General features: G+C 45.1%; 2 protein-coding genes across 3 annotated transcripts; one reads left to right on the forward strand and one right to left on the reverse strand.

Moving 5' to 3' along the window:
* Window positions 1–299: 299 nt before the first annotated feature.
* LOC141742490 (galectin-related protein A-like) lies at window positions 300–6,080 on the forward strand. 2 transcript variants are annotated; one of them, XM_074584906.1, is made up of 5 exons: window positions 300–415; window positions 2,672–2,760; window positions 3,554–3,728; window positions 4,095–4,279; window positions 4,804–6,080. In XM_074584906.1, the coding sequence occupies exons 1-4, from the start codon at window positions 392–394 to the stop codon at window positions 4,236–4,238; spliced, it is 432 nt and encodes a 143-aa protein (XP_074441007.1). In that variant the 5' UTR covers window positions 300–391; the 3' UTR covers window positions 4,239–4,279; window positions 4,804–6,080. The 2 variants fall into 2 exon arrangements, with proteins under 2 accessions (XP_074441007.1, XP_074441006.1); XM_074584905.1 differs by having other exon boundaries at window positions 4,095–6,080.
* A 1,176-nt stretch (window positions 6,081–7,256) lies between these two features.
* On the reverse strand, window positions 7,257–17,208 carry PLEK2 (pleckstrin 2). The gene is made up of 9 exons (XM_074584897.1): window positions 17,095–17,208; window positions 14,346–14,510; window positions 13,144–13,325; window positions 12,325–12,416; window positions 11,812–11,999; window positions 11,211–11,312; window positions 9,882–9,965; window positions 8,672–8,750; window positions 7,257–7,616 (listed from the first exon to the last, which is right to left on the reverse strand). The coding sequence occupies exons 1-9, from the start codon at window positions 17,140–17,142 to the stop codon at window positions 7,489–7,491; spliced, it is 1,068 nt and encodes a 355-aa protein (XP_074440998.1). The 5' UTR covers window positions 17,143–17,208; the 3' UTR covers window positions 7,257–7,488.
* Between the last annotated feature and the right edge of the window lie 2,167 nt (window positions 17,209–19,375).

The following is a 19,375-nucleotide window of genomic DNA, read 5'->3' on the forward strand; positions in this document are numbered from 1 at the left end:
GTATGTTATGCACACCCACATATGATTTTAAATACTTATATAAAAATGTGTAGGTATAGGTAGAGCTACAGCCGCAGCCATCGGCTTGCCTGGCACTCCTGTGCGGGGCGGCAGGGCTCTGCCCACCCTAGTGGTCCCACTGCCCTCTCACCATCACTGGCTGCCTTGTTTGTGAGGTTCCCCGGTGGGACGAGGCGCGGAGAGCCGTGACTCAGCTGCTCAGCTGGGTGGTGTCCAGACGGTGTCGGGCAGAGATAAGCGCCCCCCCCTCCCCGCAACATCCTCCCTTTATTCCGGGCTTTTTGTTTGGTTTTTTTTTGTCCTGACACACAAAACAAAAACTCCTCTGGGGACTGCTGCGACGGAGGCAAGTGTAAGAGGCAGAGCGGTGATGACAGAGGAGAGGTGTCCCAAAGTAAGTGACTGAATGAGTCCCCAGGGCTCCTGAACGGAAAATATGGGAAGGGGGCTATGTACGTGTGCACAGGCTGGGATCCACCAATAAACCCCATAATATGCTGCTGCAGGAGTTTGTACCGTTATCTCCTGTGGCATCCTCAGTATTTTTCACCCGTACTGTCAACTCAATGTCAGCAGAGAAATGGTGCGTGGGTAGCCATGCCTTTGAACTGACTTCAGCCATGCTGGACAAGCTGTACATGTTGAAACCATGTGGTGGTCATTGTTCAATCTGTTCAGTTCTGATTCCGTGTGCCTTTAGTGATGGTGCTTACTATGGTGCAGCTCTGCGGAATTTCTCAATGTCCGTTTTCAATTTGGGGTATTATTTTGTATCTTCTCTCTTGTGTAGGTAGGCAAGGAAGGAGCTTTAGTGGGACCCAGGACCTGTATGAGGCTGAAGTTCATTTAGCCTGGGATCTTCTGTACATATTACCCACTGTCTAATTGCTTTATTCAACTTAAAGTATCTCCTTACAGTCAGACTCCTTACTTGAAGAGCTGCTCCCTCACATAAGACATTTCAGGTGGCTGGTGCTTTTCTTTTGTTACAGTCACCTGCCCACTTTGGCAAGGGTAAATGTACATTACTATCAGCAGTAGTGCTGTCATTTTTGAAAGTACTTTTTAATTCATTTCTTCCAGTATTGGCCTTGTTAGCAATTAGAGGTTTATTAATATATCTGCGAAGTTGTAAAGGTGGCTGGATGTAAATATCAAGGTGGGAAAACAAATTGTTTAAGGGGATCTTAGCAGAAGATATAACTAGTACATTGAAATTAGGGAATGGAGTATATGCAAAACAGTCTTCATCTTGAATTTGTGTTTCCATTAAGCAAACTGTCATTCAAGAATTTAAAAATCTAATATCGGTTATGTTTTTTCCAAAATGTAAAAGTACGTATGAAATACCCATAGCAACTTACACTTGAATGGAAGCCCGTTTGCTGTGAACAGAAGTCTGTGGGTTTCCATGCTGATGTAGTGCTTCTTATAGTCAAAATACATGTATTGTGCAGGTCTTCTAGCAAAAAATGTCTGAATTTTTACCTTGGAACACTGGGACGATAGAGCGCTTTTTATCTAAAACCAGGGTCTGCTGTGCATTGCCTTGGAATATTATCAGCGTTATGCAAATTGCTAATAACGCTTAGCGTTTTATAGCACCTTCTTTCTAAGTGACTCTGCATGGGGAGTGATTACGTGCTGCAGTGTAGTATTCCAGCATTTACATTTTGCAGATATTTCTGAAGCTGAAGTCTCAAAACGTTCCTATCACTTGTTTCCAAGCTCTCTCTTGTTTTTTCATGTCAGCCATCGCCTGTATTAGTTTCTCCACTGACCATCAAAGCTGTTAGAGAATTACTTGGAGGAAGTAGAGGTAGCTCTGATCTTCGGGTGGAGTTTGCAACTACAGGTCTCAGTGTAGCGGGACAAAGGTAGATCCACTGGGGAGCCCTTTTCTGGCTTTGAAAAAGTGATGGGGAGAGCTGTGGCTGGGCTCAGATGTGAGGACATGGTTGTGTTTCTGCCAAAACACTGCATCAGTGCAGCATCTGTGCTGGCTTTGTGGTCTTGTGGAGGAGGACAGAGGCTGTCTGTCCCCACGTAAAGCCCACTGGTGTCAGTTCACGTAGAGCCTGCACTCTGCGTCATGCTGCCACAAAGCTTTTGATCTGCTGCGACCAGATTTATTGTCTCACTGGACCATAGCAGCCCTCACGGGCTTGTCCCGGCCGTGTCAGTGATCTGGGTCCTGTCACTCGTGAGAGGCATGGGTCACCACAGCGCTTGCCGGACCTCCTCTGGTCTTGGGGAGCGGCGTCAGTCCCCTGAAGTCAGTGGTGGCTGTTCTCACTCAAGACATGCTGTCAGGGTCGTCAGTCACACATATCGGTCAGGTAGAGCACCAGCAGCGGCCACACATCTTATGGACAGCAGTTTTGGTCAGAAACCGCCCGCCGGAGCCGGCAGTCCTGTCAGGCAGCCGATGCCTCCTTACCAGCTATGGTGGCCCTCTTGCTCACCTCAAATACCAGAACTGACAGAATTTATACCAAAAGCGCAAGAAGTATTTTAGGCTGGAAATATTTTTAAATTCTTTTGCATGTGTAAAAATAAAATCAAGCTATATGAGGTGACCAAAGCAGCTGCTGAAGACGGTTTACCCTCGGCGTGACCTACCACAGCAAGTTTTCACTGTTCTCTGCAGGTGGAGCAGTATGTTGGTGAAATTAAAGGTGGCCTGAGACCAGCCATGAAACTGACGGTCATAGGGGTAGTACACTCCAACCCCAAGAGGTAGGTGAAGCGGCTGGTGGGGGCTTCACCCCTGCCATGTGTACTGCTACCTGTCTTCTCAATTCAAATGATTTCTTGAGGGTCTGTGCTCTTTGGGTGGAAGAAAGTCGTATAGATTCATAATTTATAGCTCTGTTTGTTTAACTTTCCTGCTTTTAGATTGAGATTAAAAGGGTGTGAAATAATTCGCTCTTTGGATCCTCTGGCTGCTGCGCCAGTGTTTTCTACTCCTTGCCCTTATCTAATGCAAACCAGAGGGGGCACACAAAGGGCATTTCTCCTCCAGGAAGAAGTGTAATTTTGAACTCACACCTTGGTTGTCTGCTGGGGTCTCAAATCAACACCGCTTGAAAACCAGTGGTTTCGACACAGGAAGTGCAGGTTCATTGCTGTGTTTAGTCTGGATGACAGCAAGTGTGCTGTCATTACACCTTTTTTGCATATACAGTGATCAATTCCAGTGCAGTCAATACTAGTGAAGAGTTTTCCATAACCTCTTTTGGGATACAAATTGGAATTGGCTCACTCACAAATGCGTTTGATTCCAGTTACAGGAGGGGGAAAGCAACATCAAAAGTCACTAGCATCCTACCAGAAAGCGGAGGAGAAACAAAGACCGTCTGTTCTCATCCCTTTCTGCAGTTTTTAAACCTGTGCACAGTCCCTGTAGGAATCCCGTGTTTCAGTTTGACAAGAAATCAATAGCTGTCTCTAATGTTTATAGGCATCTGACGTGCTTACCACGTCCTTTTTTACATTTCTGGAAGTCCCAGTCGTTTAATTGTTTTTTCAGCTTTTCAGTGACTCTGCTCTGTGACCCACTGGATGCAAGCAAAGATGTTGGGCTGTTATTTACAGTAAACTTTAGTGACAAATCCATCACCCGAAATGCACGAATTGCTGGGAAATGGGGAAGAGAAGAGAAGACTATTCCCTACTTCCCATTTACGGCAGGCGACACATTTAAGGTATGTTTGGGAGTACTATGATTAGGGTGGAGAAAAGGTGGGGAAAAAGGCTGAAGGCTATGTATATGACCATAAATAGTTAACTATGGAAATTGAGGTTAACTAGTCTAGTATGGCACAGAGAGAAAGAGTTCAAGCCCTGATGGGAAAGATCCTTTCCTTTCTCTAGTCTTAGTGACAGAACTCACTACGAGGAGCTTTACAGTATCATCTCAGCAGAGGGTAGGTTATTTATTAGGGGCATTTCAGAAGAATGGGTAGACTTTGTGCTTCACTGTCCCCATCACATGGGGTTCTAAGTCCATGCTGGTGAAATCAGCTCCGCCGCTTGTCTCTGACACCATCCCCTGTCTTTTTCCATTGCAGATGGAGCTCTTATGTGAACACCAGCAAATACGAGTCTTGCTTGATGGGCGGCAGCTCTGTGACTTCACTCACCGCATTCAGCCCCTGAACTTGGTGAAAGCTTTGCAGATCACAGGCGACATCAAGCTTACCAAAGTGGCTTGAAAAAAAGGAGACCACAATATCACCAGAGGACAGAGGCAAATGTACTTTCTCCCGTCTGAGAAATGCTTTATCTTTTTCCCCTTTCTGATTCTGGAGAGCGGGAACTGTATCTTTCTCATTTGTTGATGTGTTTGAAACATATGCTTTTTTTTCTCTCATATAGACTCAGCAATTGCAGAGGTGTGGGTCCAGAAATATCAGAGGGCCTCTGCTGAGATACTCTCTCAGCCTCCCAAACTGCAAGATTTATGATGCTATGCAGTATCTCACATCCTCATGCTCCCCTAACCCCCGAGGCACGCCAGCTGGCAGAGCTAAGTTCTCTGTGGTGGGCTGGCTGTTACCTTTGTGACTAGAACTGGACAGTATGCAGGTGGTGGGACTCAGAAGAGAGAAGCAGAAGATTTCCTTATAAGTGAATAAGGGAGTCTGGTGGGCCCCAGCAAGGCTTACGTTATCAGGAAGGAATTGCTTTTCCTGGAAGCTCTGCTCAGTCAGCACAAAGCCATTTGTGCTTCCCGGTACAGAGCAATAAATGCCTTACCTCCATCCCTGTCTTTTGCAGGTAGAGTTCTCATGAATTGAAAGGTTTCGGCAGCTGTGGATTTCACAGTCTTCTCTGCACCAGCCCTAGGAAATGGTATCTGTAGCTGAAACTGCATTGCCCATTCTTGTATCTAATTAAAGCTGCATTTTTGCTGGCAAACTTCTTTACCAGCTCTGTTAAGTATTTGAATGCACGTGAGTGTTGTGCTGTTATTTCATTGCTGTAGATTTAGAAAAAAGTCCAAAATACATAGCTATTCTAATACATATATAAGCATATATCATAGCTGCTGCCTTTGGCTCTGTTATGATGGGTTGGTTATAACACAGGATGAAGCAGAAAGCCTCTAGATGAAGAGAATTTTTTTCCAATACATAACTTGGAGAACAAAAAGTCTGCAAAGAGGTGGTTCTGTGGATAGAGGTCTATTAAATTCCTCTGTGACTTCAAGGAAGATATATAGCATGCTGTCTTCAGAGGGCTTTTGGAGGCTCTGCAGAGTCTGGCTGTCAGATACAGGTACTCAGATAACATGAGGAATTCTATGAAAATAGTGTACCAGCAGGATGGTTGGGTGTTTTAACCATCTCATACATTCCATTCTACCTTCTGGTGTTGTGGAGAATGTCTTAGTTTCAATATAAATGTAGATTTACAGTGTATTAAACCATTTTCATATACTCAAACTGCCCTCTCTGAGAAAAATCATGTCCAAAGATCACAGGAGATTCAAATGCACTGAACTTTTTTTTTATATTTAGTGATATCAAAGTCAAGTGTACTAGACAAATAAAGGAAAATGTAATGGCTTAAAATAGAAAAAGTAATAGCCAGAACTGCTATTAGAGTTCTCGGTCCTAATGGTGCTCCACAGAAATGGACTTACAGTGATAATCAGGAGGAAAAGCATTGCTTTTACGGCTGAGCGATTTCTTCCAGTACATTCAGGACCAGTGAGTGTCTGGAATAACTGCCACTGGTCTGATTTGATACTCAGGATCCTGTACTGCTATGGGCCATTACCAACAGCACAAGAATAATCCATATACTGGAGAGGAGGACCCTTTGGTCTTTTCCAGGCTAATGGGGAACCAAATGGTAGAGCAGCTGGATGGACAGACAGACGCCTGGTTTGTTTCACAATAGCGATTATCCTGGCAGCTGGATTGTGGCTTAGCACAAGACCCTTTTGTTATACGAAGAAAGGCAGCCTCAGACACCAGGACCTTTCATGACTGTGATTCAGTCAGTCTTAACCAATTAAGTTTATGAGCCCCTTTATAAAGGGGAAAAGAGCAAGACATTTCTGCTTTAGGATAAAGCACAACCTGGATCTGTCAGCTATAGACTGAATACTTGTACAAAAGAATTCTTTTCTTCCATCTTGGAATATTATATCTCATTGCTTCCTTGTAAAGTCCTTTTGTCTGTATCCACCTGTTGTCTTTTGTCTCTTGGTTAGATGATAAGTTCTTGGTGGGAATTATTCTGAATCTACGTGACTCCCAGGCACCTAGGATGCTGGTCTGCCAGGAATTACTAGGTGCTATAGCAATACAAATAACAAAAACAGACTATCTAAGGGTAAAAGAACACTCCCAGACAATGAGAGCAGGAAACTTGGTCACAAGTGAATTGGGTGAAATCTTCTTGGCAGCCGGTCACCAGTGGTGTCCCTCAGGGCTCATTTTTGGGGCCAGTTTTGCTTAGTATCCTTATCTATGATCTTGATGAGGGGATTGAGTGCACCCTCAGTAAGTTTGCAGATGACACCAAACTAGGTGGGAGTGTTGATCTGCTTGAGGGTAGAAAGGCTCTACAGAGGGACCTGGGCAGGCTGGATTGATGGGCCAAGGGCAATTGTATGAGGTTTAATAAGGCCAAGTGCCGGGTCCTGCATTTCAATCACAACAACCCCAAACAACCCTACAGGCTTGGGGAAGAGTGGCTGGAAAGCTGCCCGGCAGAAAAGGACCTGGGGGTGCTGGTGGATGGCCAGCTTAACATGAGCCAGCAGTGTGCCCAGGTGGCCAAGAAGGCCAACAGCATCCTGGCCTGTATCAGGAGCAGCGTGGCCAGCAGGAGCAGGGAAGTGATCGTGCCTCTGTACTCGGCACTGGTGAGGCCTCACCTCGAGTACTGTGTCCAGTTCTGGGCCCCTCTGTACAAGAGGGACGTTGAAGTGCTGGAGCGTGTCCAGAGGAGAGCTACCAGGCTGGTGAGGGGTCTGGAGACCAGGTCATATGAGGAGAGGCTGAGGGAGCTGGCATGTTTAGCTTGGAGAAGAGGAGGCTGAGGGGAGACCTCATTGCCCTCTACAACTACCTGAAAGGAGGATGTAGAGAGGTGGGTGTTGGCCTCTTCTCCCAGGTGAATAATGACAGGACCAGAGGAAATGGTCTGAAGTTGTGGCAGGGGAGGTTTAGATTAGATATTAGGAAGAATTACTTTACTGAAAGAGTGGCCAGGCACTGGAACAACCTGCCCAGGGAGGTGGTTGAGTCTCCATCCCTAGAGGTATTTAAGAAACGTGTAGATTTGGCACTTCAGGGCATGCTCTAGTGACAGAGATTGTAGGGAGGGTTTTTTTGTGTGTGTATGGTTGGACTCCATGATCTCAAAGGTCCCTTCCAACCATGAAGATTCTATGATTGGTTCTGTGACACAAGTGTGACTTGTCATTTGGCATGGAGTCGACCTTACTCATGTCAATGGTTTGATTGCCTCAATCCACTGTGTTCGCTCTGCCTTGGAGCTGGCCTGGATGTAATAATGAACATCATTCTTGGTGATGATTTTGAAGAGATTGCCTTGCACGTTGCCCTTCACTCCTGCAGAGAAAAAAAAAGGTAAATCACAGATTGGGAAGGTGCACAGAGAAATGCTCTGTGGCAGATACAAAGCTTCATAGGGAAGAATTTTAATTTAGTGAATTAGGCTCTCAGACCTTTCCATTTCATTATGGATAAGACATCTAAAGCTCTTGTGTCTTTGATTTCCCTTCTGCAAAATATAGTACAGACACCCCTGTTCACACAGACTGTCTGAACTACTACACTTCATATATGAAATATCTGCTGTTTAGATGAAGACTCTTGCTTGAGTTACACCATAGAGGGATAAACTCCCTACCAGTTTGTGCAGTAGATTAGATTTGCTCCTGCCCATCTTTGAGTGCCTCTTGTCAAGGAGCTCTGTTGTTCCTCATGGCACCCCACCCTCATCTGTATCTTTTTCAAACCCTCTCACAGAATCACGGAATTTCTTTTGTCTTTAGAAAGATGCTCCTTATTCGAGATCCACACATTGTGCTTACTGTCAGAAAATAAACTGCTTTAACAGCAGAAATACTTATCTGTGTGGCTGAGGTTCTAGACGAATGCCTAAGCTAAGCATTTTCACTTGCAGAGCTGTTTTTTGTATTGCTGTCTTTATGCCTCCCCTGCATTTGGGTTCTAGCAGATCAAAAAGGAAAAGGCAATAGCATAAGCAGAAAGGACACACAGAAAAGGGATGACATCAGGGGATGCCTCAAGACTTAGAGTTAAACAACTTCCAAAAAGACAGTGTTTCCTCTTTGTCTGTTAACTCTGGAATGTTAATCAGTGTCTTAGGACTGTCTCAGAGGTCATTTGACTGAGAAAGGACCATAAAAAGGGAAACATCCAAGATATGTGGAAATAACGCTTAAAAAAAATCCCCTCTGGTATGGACAACCCAGCAGTATGGGGATTTTTTATGATACGCCTGTTCTGTTGCTTGCAAGGGGAGAGGAAAGATCACCACACTTGTGCATACAGACAGCCATACACATAAACCCACACCCAAAGACTGTATTGCTATGGCATAAATACATGTGTATGAAAGTTTAGAGACTCATGCTTACCTGCTGGGACTCCGTTGTCCTCCAGAGCTGAGACAAGACAGCCACGAAGAGAAAATCCACCTACCGGTCTGTTTTCTTCCTGCAAAGAAAAAGGAAATGAGGCTTATCTGGAAAATATCATCATTAGAATAATTTCCCAGAGCACATCAATTATTTTTATGAAGGTGGAGTTGTAATGCCAGTCTTTCCAGATATAAATCATCCATGCCACAAGATAAGTCAATTTGGACATGCAATTAAATGCATTACTATGTTATTTCAGTCTCAGATATTTCTCTGAGATAGCTGGGAATGGTGGAGATCAATTAAAACACAAGGGTCAGCCAACAATCATATTTAAAACTTATTTATAGTCTTATCAATAACAACCCATATTAAAAAAAAAGATATTTCTGCAAGTTTTTAGCTTGCCGGGCGGGAAAATATTGACTGCTTTCACTAGTAGGCTGGCTCTCTTGTCTGATCTTCAGATTCTGCAGTTTGAGTTTATAGCATTACAAGTGTTAATTTCAGTGCAGAAAAACCCCACAAAGAAACAGTCAACAAAAAATGAATGAGCTCTATAAGCTCTTTTCACTGTTATGTTGTTTGTGTTTTCTTTAAAAGTCACATGAAGCATTTCTATACATGTTCTTTTAGCAACCCGTTGGGCTTTGTGGTACCCTATGTATCCGGGGCTGATGGATCCACATGCTCTCTGGGTTGCTCACATTGATTATTATATCCATGAAAATAAATTTTACTATTCTCTGAGCAAGTTTAAATAGCAGAAATTCCTATAAATACTTAAGCATCAAGGAGACCCTATTCAATGGTGGAATAAGAATGTAAAAAATCTCAGTAGCAGCATGACTCTCAAGTGGTGGGATGTCAGCCCAGAACGATCACAGCCCAGGATGAATCCCTGCAGGAGCACAGTCCCAGACTGTGTGGGTACAGCAAAAGACTGATCCCAAGAAGACTGCTGCCCCTTGGCTAAGGAAAAGGAATCTCACTGGGGAAAAGACAGGAGGGAAGATGCAGGGATAGAAAATCCTACAAGGACGACCTCCCAGGGTAAGGCCAGAGATGTCTCATTCCCCAGGAAATGGATAGAGAAACATGGAAGTGGATTTGGGTGAGAGAAACATTTACACCATAACTGTATTCTCATTATAATGTTTAGGTCTATGAGAGGATTCCTGGGGGCAGTAATTCCCCACTCACATACCTTAGTGGGGTCATAGTAGTGCAAAAAAGCAGGATCAGCTCTCAAGACAAATTTCCTCACCTTCCAGTTTTTCCTCTTGTGCCCCTGCAAAGCAACAGAATTAAAGTTACCACCAGTAAATACCTTCTGCAATGGCCATTTTCCTGCAGGCTGTAGGGGGGACCTAAATAGGTACCAAAAAAAGAGGGTTTGGAGCTAACAGAGGAAAAAATTTTCTGACATTTTAGTAACTCCCAGGATTTTCTGCTTAACATCCTTCTTCATAGAAGGATAATTCTTTACTCTCTCCCTTCCTTGTGCTGAGAACCAAGAAAGCAGAGTGACAGGACCAAGTGATTATATACCTGATTCTTGCTCTTAATTTCAGATTAAATATGGGTCTTGGATTAAAAACCCATGCTGTGCGTGCTCTGAAGAGGTTATGCCAGGTCCTTTTGCAGCTCTTCACCCTTTCCCCCCCCAGCCCTCTCAGCTGCTGACGGTGCAGGGCAGCACTGCACGCCTGGCACAGGCCCTGAGAGCATCCCCCAGCTCCCGGGGGTCTGGTGCTGGGTCCGCTGGGGGCTGCCCCTTACCGCTCCTGACCATGGGCAGAGGTTCCTGGGCAGCTCTCACGTCCCGTGGTGACGGGGGTGCTGCCCTGTCAGCCCCGTGGGGATCCCCCAGTGGCTCCTGACACCCGGCTCCCCACCAGCCCTGCAGGTGGCTACGTTATGCGTGATTGATCCTCATCTTGTTCATAGCAAGGGTGAGAAACTAAATCTTGCAGCCTAAGGGTGGGATCCTGTAAACAGTTACTGCTAGCAGGTAATTATGCCCAAAGAAAACGGGTCTCACCACCTCTAGAGCATCCATGTGTACATGAGTGACCGTCCACAGGTTAATGTCCGCTTCATGCAAATGTCAGTCTACTCAGCCTTGAAATTTGTCTGTGGCCAGCAGAACACTGTAGCTGCTCACACGACCCACGTGGGACTGGTTAGACCACAGGAACAGTGGATCTGCTTGGAAGTGAATATAACGCCTCTGCTGGGATTTGGAGTTTGTGTGGGACTCTTGCTTTTGATACGATTTCATACCTTCCAGTTTACACTCAATATATACAGAATATCTACTGAATCCTGCCTGAGCAGCAAGTTCCATAGCTTACGTCTTTATAACTAGATACTCTTCACCACACGAGCTCTGATAGTAGTGCTGACAGGCAAAGTTATCTCTGCTTGCCACAACTCCCCAGGCGTGCTTGCATAAATCACATTTATTTTCTAGGAAGTCCCAAGAGCTGTCGTTTTTCTTATTTCCCAGAGAAGGTTCAAAAACTGTATTTACCTGCTTCACTAAGAATCCTTGCTTCACAATTGTGCCACTTAATTCAGCGATGTTAAATTGTAGCTCTTCCTTGGAACTGATATTTTTGTTGCTGTTCTCAGCCTGCAAAGAGGGAAAAGATTGTTCTGCTTTTCAATTTAAAAAAAAAGTACATTTTATTTTCCTTGAGCTGTTTTTAGCTCATATTTCCCAAGTAAATTCTACTCTGTAGCCATGCTGCTAAGCTTTGCAGGTCCAAGATTTTCAAGCAACAAATTACAGCTGTAAAACCTACACACGCACTGCGGCCTTGAGCGTTAGCATAACTACAGCACGGCTCCGTTAAATGCAGACACAGCACTGCACTCGAGGGACACCCCCCTTTTAATGCCTAATTATGTTATTTGTAGATCCCTCCATATCCATGCAGCTACTTGTCTCCAGCAAAAGCGCAAGGGTTAGCACTATCAAAAGCCTAGAGCTGCTCCTTCTGTATTTACTTTCACAGCCCGCGTATTTTGCTTTTGGTTGCACGCTGTGCGTGCCCCCTTTACCGCTGCCCCAGATCACGTGTGTGATGAGGGGCAGAGGAGGCACCTCTGTCGGCAGCTACCTCACTTACAAACATGTACAGTGCGGTGGAGTCATCAAGGAACTGCTCAGAGAGGTCACTGAAGCGCATGGCCTCAGTGCTGCGGGCTCCCACGGGTTTGATGAAGTTCTCCTCCATCAGCATGGATGCCAAGGTGACGGCCTCGAATCGTGACACAGCAAAGCTATGGGAGATGAGCCAGTCCACCAGGGCAGAACCTGCAGGGAGAAAGGCAGCTCTCATACCAAGGCAAGGTGCTCTTCCAAGGTGAGACAGATGGTCTCCTGCCACACAGGCCTTCATTTGCTGAAATATTTTGGCACCATCACAAAAACTGTCAATGAAGTGCAAGGTTGACCAAAAGTGTGGGGTCCTACGTGTGCTTCCATGTATCCAAAGAGAAAGGTGTCAGAGAACTTGGCTGCACCAGTACTTGCCACTGGGCCACAACTGATTCCGCCATGAAGGCAGTACAGTAGCTCCCTTGTCACTGCAGTGTGGCACGTCAGATGCGAGGAAGCTCTTTGCCCACGGCAGGTGTACCTGTGAAGGTCTCTTTGTATCTGTTGCCTTGCTCCAAGTTGCGGGTCAGCTTAATTCCAGTACTGTTGTCACACATTTTCTCCACTATGTGACTGTAAAAGAGAACACGGGACAACATTACTAGAATAGAAGCACAGGCAGAAACTGTCACATACTTGCCTGTCAGTCCTAATGATTACCAACATACTCTCCTATAAGTTTCATCCTACGTACGATGTAGGAAAACTTTATTCTCCCAATAGCAGCATTAAACAAGATGCCTCACTAAGTACCCTTCCATTTAAAGCACTTCAAACTAAGTTATAGTCAGCCTCCATTTACCTTCTCAACACAAATCTAATTCACACAATCTTTCTACTTCTTATTAAGTTCTCTGTTTCCTCTTGTTTAATATGATGCACCCTAAAAATCCTAGCCTGGATTCTGGCTGTCAGCTTTGAAAGCTCATCAACGCAGCATGAACAATGTCATTGCTCAGTCTTTCCCTGACATCACATCTTCTGAGGTAATGCATCTCCCCAATGAGAACCTCTGCAGCTGACTAGGAAGGTCTTCAAGCCAGCAGTGAGGTTCTTGGTGCATGTGAAGAATCCACATACACTCCCCCCGCCTTCCCCCAAAAAATGTTGGTGATGAAAAAGTGCATTCCTGTGCCCTGGCAAAAGCGCGTGCAAACCTGGGCAGAGTAGCCAGTTTAGAGGCTCCTGACCACATGGGAGCGGATCTGTGCAGAGGAGCTTCCCTCGACCCTTCCCATCCATCAGTTCAGGCGTTTTGCAGACTACAGCAATAGGAGAAGGAGAAACCGTATACACTTACTGGAGACTGATATTCTCTAGTAGTTTGAAGGAGTTCTTCATTTTGTGAAGCTCTTGTACCTGTACTGGGTGACCAGCATGAATAGCTCCAGTGATGTCCAAAGCCCAAGAGTCTCGCTCCTCCCTGGAGCAACATTCAAGGAAATAGTCTGTGTTGGTTTTTGTCTTAAGTTTGATGAGTAGCTGTGAAGAAAGAAGTGCAAAGCAATAACATCATTTAGCTATTGTCCTCTACTTGCGTTTTACTTCTTTTAGCACTGGCCCAAGTGACACAGATAAGCCTGATACGGCATCCCACCTGAGCAGTACAGAGCAATTCTTGGCCAGAAGGATGGTGGGCAGAACTCTGGGGTTTTTTTTTCTTCCCCCCTACCCCAAATCCCAGGGTTTTCGGTGCCAAGCATGGTTTGCATGCGTGGAGCTTGTGGTACTCGGAGACCACCCAGATCCTGGACTGCATAGAAGCGTGCTGCTGACTATGGAGCTTTCCACATACGGTTCTCTAGTTTCAACAACTACAAACTCTCCCTAGGCTCGCTCTGCCATAAGAAGTACCAAAATAGTCAGCAATTGACACAGTCATTTCCTTTCTGTCCCCGCTCAGAGGAAGTCTGCATTGCCGCTACCCACGGCTGAGCGGAGAAGCGCCAGAGGCACTTTCCCTTCCAGACCCTTCTTGCTGGAAACTTTCCACAGCAGCAAAGTCCCATAGGCAAAGGAAAAGGGCGTCTGTCCTGGCTGCCCAGGAGTGTCCTATGGATACAGCGAGGGTTTAAGGCAACTACCATAGATAAGTTTCCCAGTTTCCCATCCTCCTCAGATCTTATTGAGCTGTCCCTGTCCTCGCTCCACACACTGTTGGGCTGATGCATTTACATTTATTCTTCCCACTGTGTGTGTGTGGAGTTTGTTTGGGGTTTTTTTGCTTGTTTGCTTGGTTGTTTTTTATTGTTTTGGTTTGGTTTCTTTTGTTAATGGCTGTGACTCAGATTTAGGCACAGGGAACAGCAGAGACACAATGAGGGAGTTCATTGCTTGTCCAGCTTACATTGCTAATGGCAGCTTGCTTTTGGCTAAGCTTAATTCTGGAAACACCCCGGCAATATGGTTGCAGTAATCAAAGAACTCAGGGGGTGAGGAAAAGACTAGGGAGAAGTTAAAAAGTGAGTGTCATTGAGAAGGGATACATTTTTCCAGTCGTACCGGTCTGTTTTCATATTCCAGGCATGGACAAGTAATAGTGCAGCCATCCAGAAGGATCCTGCCCTTTGGATGAGGCTCCTTCTTGCCTCCTTCAATTTTGTAATACAGCAGCTTATCCTGAAGCAGAACGAACCATCTTACTTTCCAGTTACGAACAACATGTCCCTAGAGGGAAAGAAACCCATATAGCTGACTTTAACACAAGCATTGAGAAATGACAATAGTTTCTTCTTTTTTTTTTTTTTTTTAGGTGAAAATACCATAAACTAATAGGGAATTGTATGAAAAGAAAGACAAGAAGTCATCATGAGTTCTGTTCTCCATGAAAGACACAGTTTTAGTAAGAAAATAGCGCAGCTTCATCACTATAAAATCATGGAACAATAGAAAGGTGTTTTGCTCTTTCTCCAGGAAGCACAACTTCTTTGCTGGAAAGAATTGTTTCTTGCAAAAGCTCACATGAATTATCTGAGAGATCTGCCATTTAGGTCCATACCTGCTTGCTGACAGCACCAGGCAGGAGCAGGACTAAATCCAAACTATGTGAGGCCTCTTGGAGACAAACTCCTCCTCTCTGGTGACCCTGGGTGGTGTTTGATGTGTTTCATTCTTTGTCGTTTTGATGTGGCTGTAGGTGCCAAGTGGTTTTGAGAGCACTTTGCTGGATGACTTGGCTTTTCCTTACGTCCCCTCTCTCTGCTAATGAGTAATTTATTTCTGTTCTACCTGCCTCCAGTCTCCTGAGCTAAAACATTCCCTGTGCTACTCTTTCCTGTCAAGGAAATACGCTTTTTAATGGCAAAAGACTGAATGAAGGCTGCTGTTGAGTGACTCCTGGGTTATACCAGAATACAGACAAAACCTCTCCTTCCCTCTCTGTAAACAGCCGCCGGCTGTCTTCAGCCCGGCTGTAGGAGAACAGGCAGAGGGAGGGCTGGCACTGACAGGCTCAGTCCTGCCTTATGGTGTCAGGTCCAGCTTTGCGGTGTGGGGATCTGACTTGCATTCCTACAGGCGATGGAGCATTACAGCCGGCAGGCGAAGCACTGGGTGGAGGAAAGTCTGACACCTGGGAGAAGGTGGGCATAGCTAGAAGAAAGGAACGTCAAGGTCCAATCGTGGCAGGAATCAAAGCTCATTAATTCTCTCTGAGTAAAGGGGAAAAACAGCAATTACCAAGAAAAGGTGGGGTAAAGAGTCTCTAAAATCCAAGCATATTAGATCTAACATCTTCTAGTCTATACTAAATACAATTTATCTAACCTGGGTTTGTTCTCTTCTTCCCTTAGCCTTTTATTTTTTATTATTTTTTTTTCACCTGTTGTAAAGTCCCCTGGGCATTTTTCCTGAGAGTATGTTCTTTGCTGTGGTTCTTTTCTTTCCTTCTTGGAGATTTCCCCTTTTTCAGGAGGCAACTTTACCTTTTCTTTTCTTTATCTTTACCAGGCTTCCACATGTTTACTTTACATTTATAATACATTGCAATACATAATTCAGTCATTTATAATGCATTTAGGTCACCTCCTTGCTTCTGCTCTCTTCTTCCTAAGAAATATCTGTTTCCTTTACCTGATCCCACCCCTTCCTCATTTTTTCCTCTGGATCCCATGTTCCCTTCTCCCTCACTTTCTTTTAGTCATCTTCTTTGTAGCCTTCTTCCTATCAGACTGCGTGTACCGGTGATGTTGTACAGACTGCTGGCACCTACAGTTCAGTGAGCTGACAATAACCTGTTCCTGTCTCCCAACTGCAGCCCAGGGAGGAGAGCAGGAGCTGGGACTGCTCTGCCCTCGCTGCAGAAGGGAGGATGGGGCCGTGCAGCCCTTCTCTGCCCAGAGCACGGCTTCACATGGCCGGCAGCCCCGCCAGGAGAGCTCCTGACCAGGATTACCTGCGTGTTAGCACCAGAAGCACTGCCACGTACTGCGGAAAAGCATTTCCCAAGGTGTGGCTTAGCTGTGAACAAACCTTTGAATCCCATTTTTGGTGTGCAGTCAAGGACCTTATTAGTCACTGAGACACGGTCTTGGTACTAAAAGCAGCTTACGCTCCTTGCTAAGTTGCCTTCTTGTGTCCCAGCTATGACTGACTTGGTCCTATAAGAAGTGTTGGAAAGGCTGAAATCTGTGACACCATCTTCCAGCTCTTTTCTCCACATTTGGCTAAAATTTTCTTACAGTGCAGCTTGAGGGGCATGGAAGAAAGAAACTATTTCAAACAAATTTCTATGTTTGTACTGTTCTGATCCCCTTCAAAAAGGACAGTGTGTTCCCCATCCTCTCCTATGAAATGGGAAACCCTGCTCAGCCGAGTTGCTAAAGAAGGCACAAACTATCTTAAGTGACTGTCAAAATGTCTTCCCTCTCTCCATCCTCCCACAGCTGCTTCCACTGATGCCATGTAGCTGTTTGCCAGGTACTTTTTTAATGCAGAGGTGTGCCCTAGGTGCAGACGTACTGGCTTTCTGATACCTAACTGAGTAATCCCGGTAGTTAGTTCACTTTCCTCTGGGTAAACGCCAACACAGGGAAACTCGAGGGAGGGTAGTGAACACCTGCAGCTCATGCAGTTCCCCCGGCACGCATCTGCACAGACCTGGAGGAGCTCCTCTGACAGGAGCAGGCAGGAGCCCCTCAAACCCAGCGCCCAACGGGCTGCCTTGCCACGAGCCCTGGCTTGATCCAGTCCCCACTCAGGGGCTGCTCCCACGTTTGAGCAGAACCACGGGAAGGGGAACCGGAGCACTCACCCGTTTGACGAGGAATCCCTCCTTCAGCACTCCAGCTGCTTCCTGCATCGTGGCCAGCAGGGAAGAGAGCCGAGACCTCACTGAGAAGCGCCCAAGCCGTGGCAGCCGGTCCCTCTGCACACAATTTGTATAAGAAAGCTCATTTTTCTTTGCTACCCTCCTCCTCCAAAGTGACGCACTCTCCCTTCCCTGTTTTTTTTTCTCCCTCTCTTCCTACCTATGAAACATTAGTTAAACATTGAGCTGGCTGTGATACATTACCTGCCCTCCGGGAAGTAAAACAAAGGGAAGGCTAGAAAGGATCTCAAAAGAATTTCACAGAATTTAGTATAGCAAAAAACTACCACTGCGTGAGTTGGCCAACATAAGCAGCCACTTGATAACAAATCAGGCATTGTATGGGAGGGAGAAGCAGCATTATAAAACTTCAGACTAATCAACTCTACCACTTAAAATTTCTCATCTAGTAAACACATCTCATAGGGGTTCTACAGATCAGAACACCTTAAGTGTAACACATAGAATATTACGATTACAAGGAGACTTTTACAAACCTCAAAATAATTGATTTTGCTAGAAATTCGTTTTACCTGAGAAATCCTAAAGCACCAAAAAGCCCACTCTACTCTCAGTGACCTCTGGGCATATAAACCAAGATTCTCAACTTAACAACCTAAACCCCTACATAAGCGACTATTCGGGCTTTTAGTAAAGCAGTCTGATCAGTGAACACCGTGCAGTGACCTCTTGCGACTCCCGAGCACCTCTGAAACAGAGTGCCTTTTTTGTGTCTGAGTACAAGCTTAGATGTTTATTGCATTTTTGAAGCCTTTGTCCACGATAAACGTGTTTGCTGGATTTATCAAATCTTGTCCCGATGAAATAAACCAGTATTAGTATTTCAGACAGCGCTGCTGTTCAGAAGTAATAGTTTTTGCTGTACTGTTAGCATTCCCTGACTTGCAACAAAATTAAGGCGATACACCTGGACAGAGGTAGGGGCTGCGATAAGAAACAAATACAGTACAACAAATAAACAAAAGTGCTCGTTGCTATGTAAAAAGAGTCCAGAGTTCAGCAAGACAGTGTGACTCAGGTATCTCTCAGCTTTTGCATGCTGCATCAGATTCCTGGATTAATCTACCCAGGAAGAGGAACAAACAAGTAATTTCTTTAGAAGTTACCTACGTATCTCCTACCGTACTCCCCTTCCCAACGTGGAAAAGACAGGCAGCCACGAGGCAACCGGCTGCATAAGTCATATCCCAGTTATGTTTGTTCTTCAGTCTATCTAAAGTGAGTACAGTAAGTTTAACAGAACACCTAGAAGGGTATTTTTTGCTGTAGGTATGAAGTATTTTCAAATATATCAATGGAGTTTATTTTTTTTAAATATTATTGTGGCCTTAAAGTAAAGCAGAAGTGAACTGAGTGTATTTCTTCAAATTTAAAAAATAATCTCCGTCTCTTGTATATACATAAATACATGCATAAAAGTTGTACTCGGACGCAGAATCTGGGGAAAAAAACTGATGCAGTCAGCAATAAAAAGAAAATACATTTCAGCTCACAGTGTTCTGTACATCAGAATAAAACTTGAGAAAAAAGAAGAAAACTTGTGTGTAGGTACACAAGGGACATCACTGCTGCCTGTGTTCCTTGGACATTGTCGTGGTTTTGACTGGATTGGCCAATCAGAACGACAGCTGGCCCTTCCCCCCGCTACAAAGAGAGGAGAGGAAGAGATAAGGAGATTTGTGAGTTTAGAAAAAGAACTAAACTACTTTAATGAAAATATTAATAAATAATGAAGTCATAAATAATAATAAAAAAAAATTTAAAAGTATACAATATATACAAAACCGTATCCAGCTCCCAGGATGACGCTCGTGTCACCAGCAGGCACAGGGAAAGTCTCAGACTGGAGTCAATGACGGACGGGAGCAGGATTCCAGATCTGGAGTCAGGAATGCTTGGATCGGGATCAAAAGCAGACAAACAGACAGGGTCCTCCTTGGACATCGGCTGTGGAAGAAAAAGAGCTGACCTTTTGATCCCTCAGCTTTTATACTGAGCATGATGCAGATGGGATGGAATACCCTGTTGGTCAGTTTTGGGTCACCTGTCCTGTCCGCTCCTCCCTGCATGGGGGACCCCTCTACGCTTTTCCGCTTCTGACCCTCCAATGGGGCAAATAGCGAAGTTAGCTGACCTTGGTTGTTATAGCAATAAGTATAAGCAAGAGTCTCTCTGCGCACCATTCCTTGGGATAATCAGGTCT

This window comes from Larus michahellis, chromosome 4 (genome assembly GCF_964199755.1).
Source record: "Larus michahellis chromosome 4, bLarMic1.1, whole genome shotgun sequence".
In the NCBI taxonomy this organism is placed as follows: domain Eukaryota; kingdom Metazoa; phylum Chordata; class Aves; order Charadriiformes; family Laridae; genus Larus; species Larus michahellis.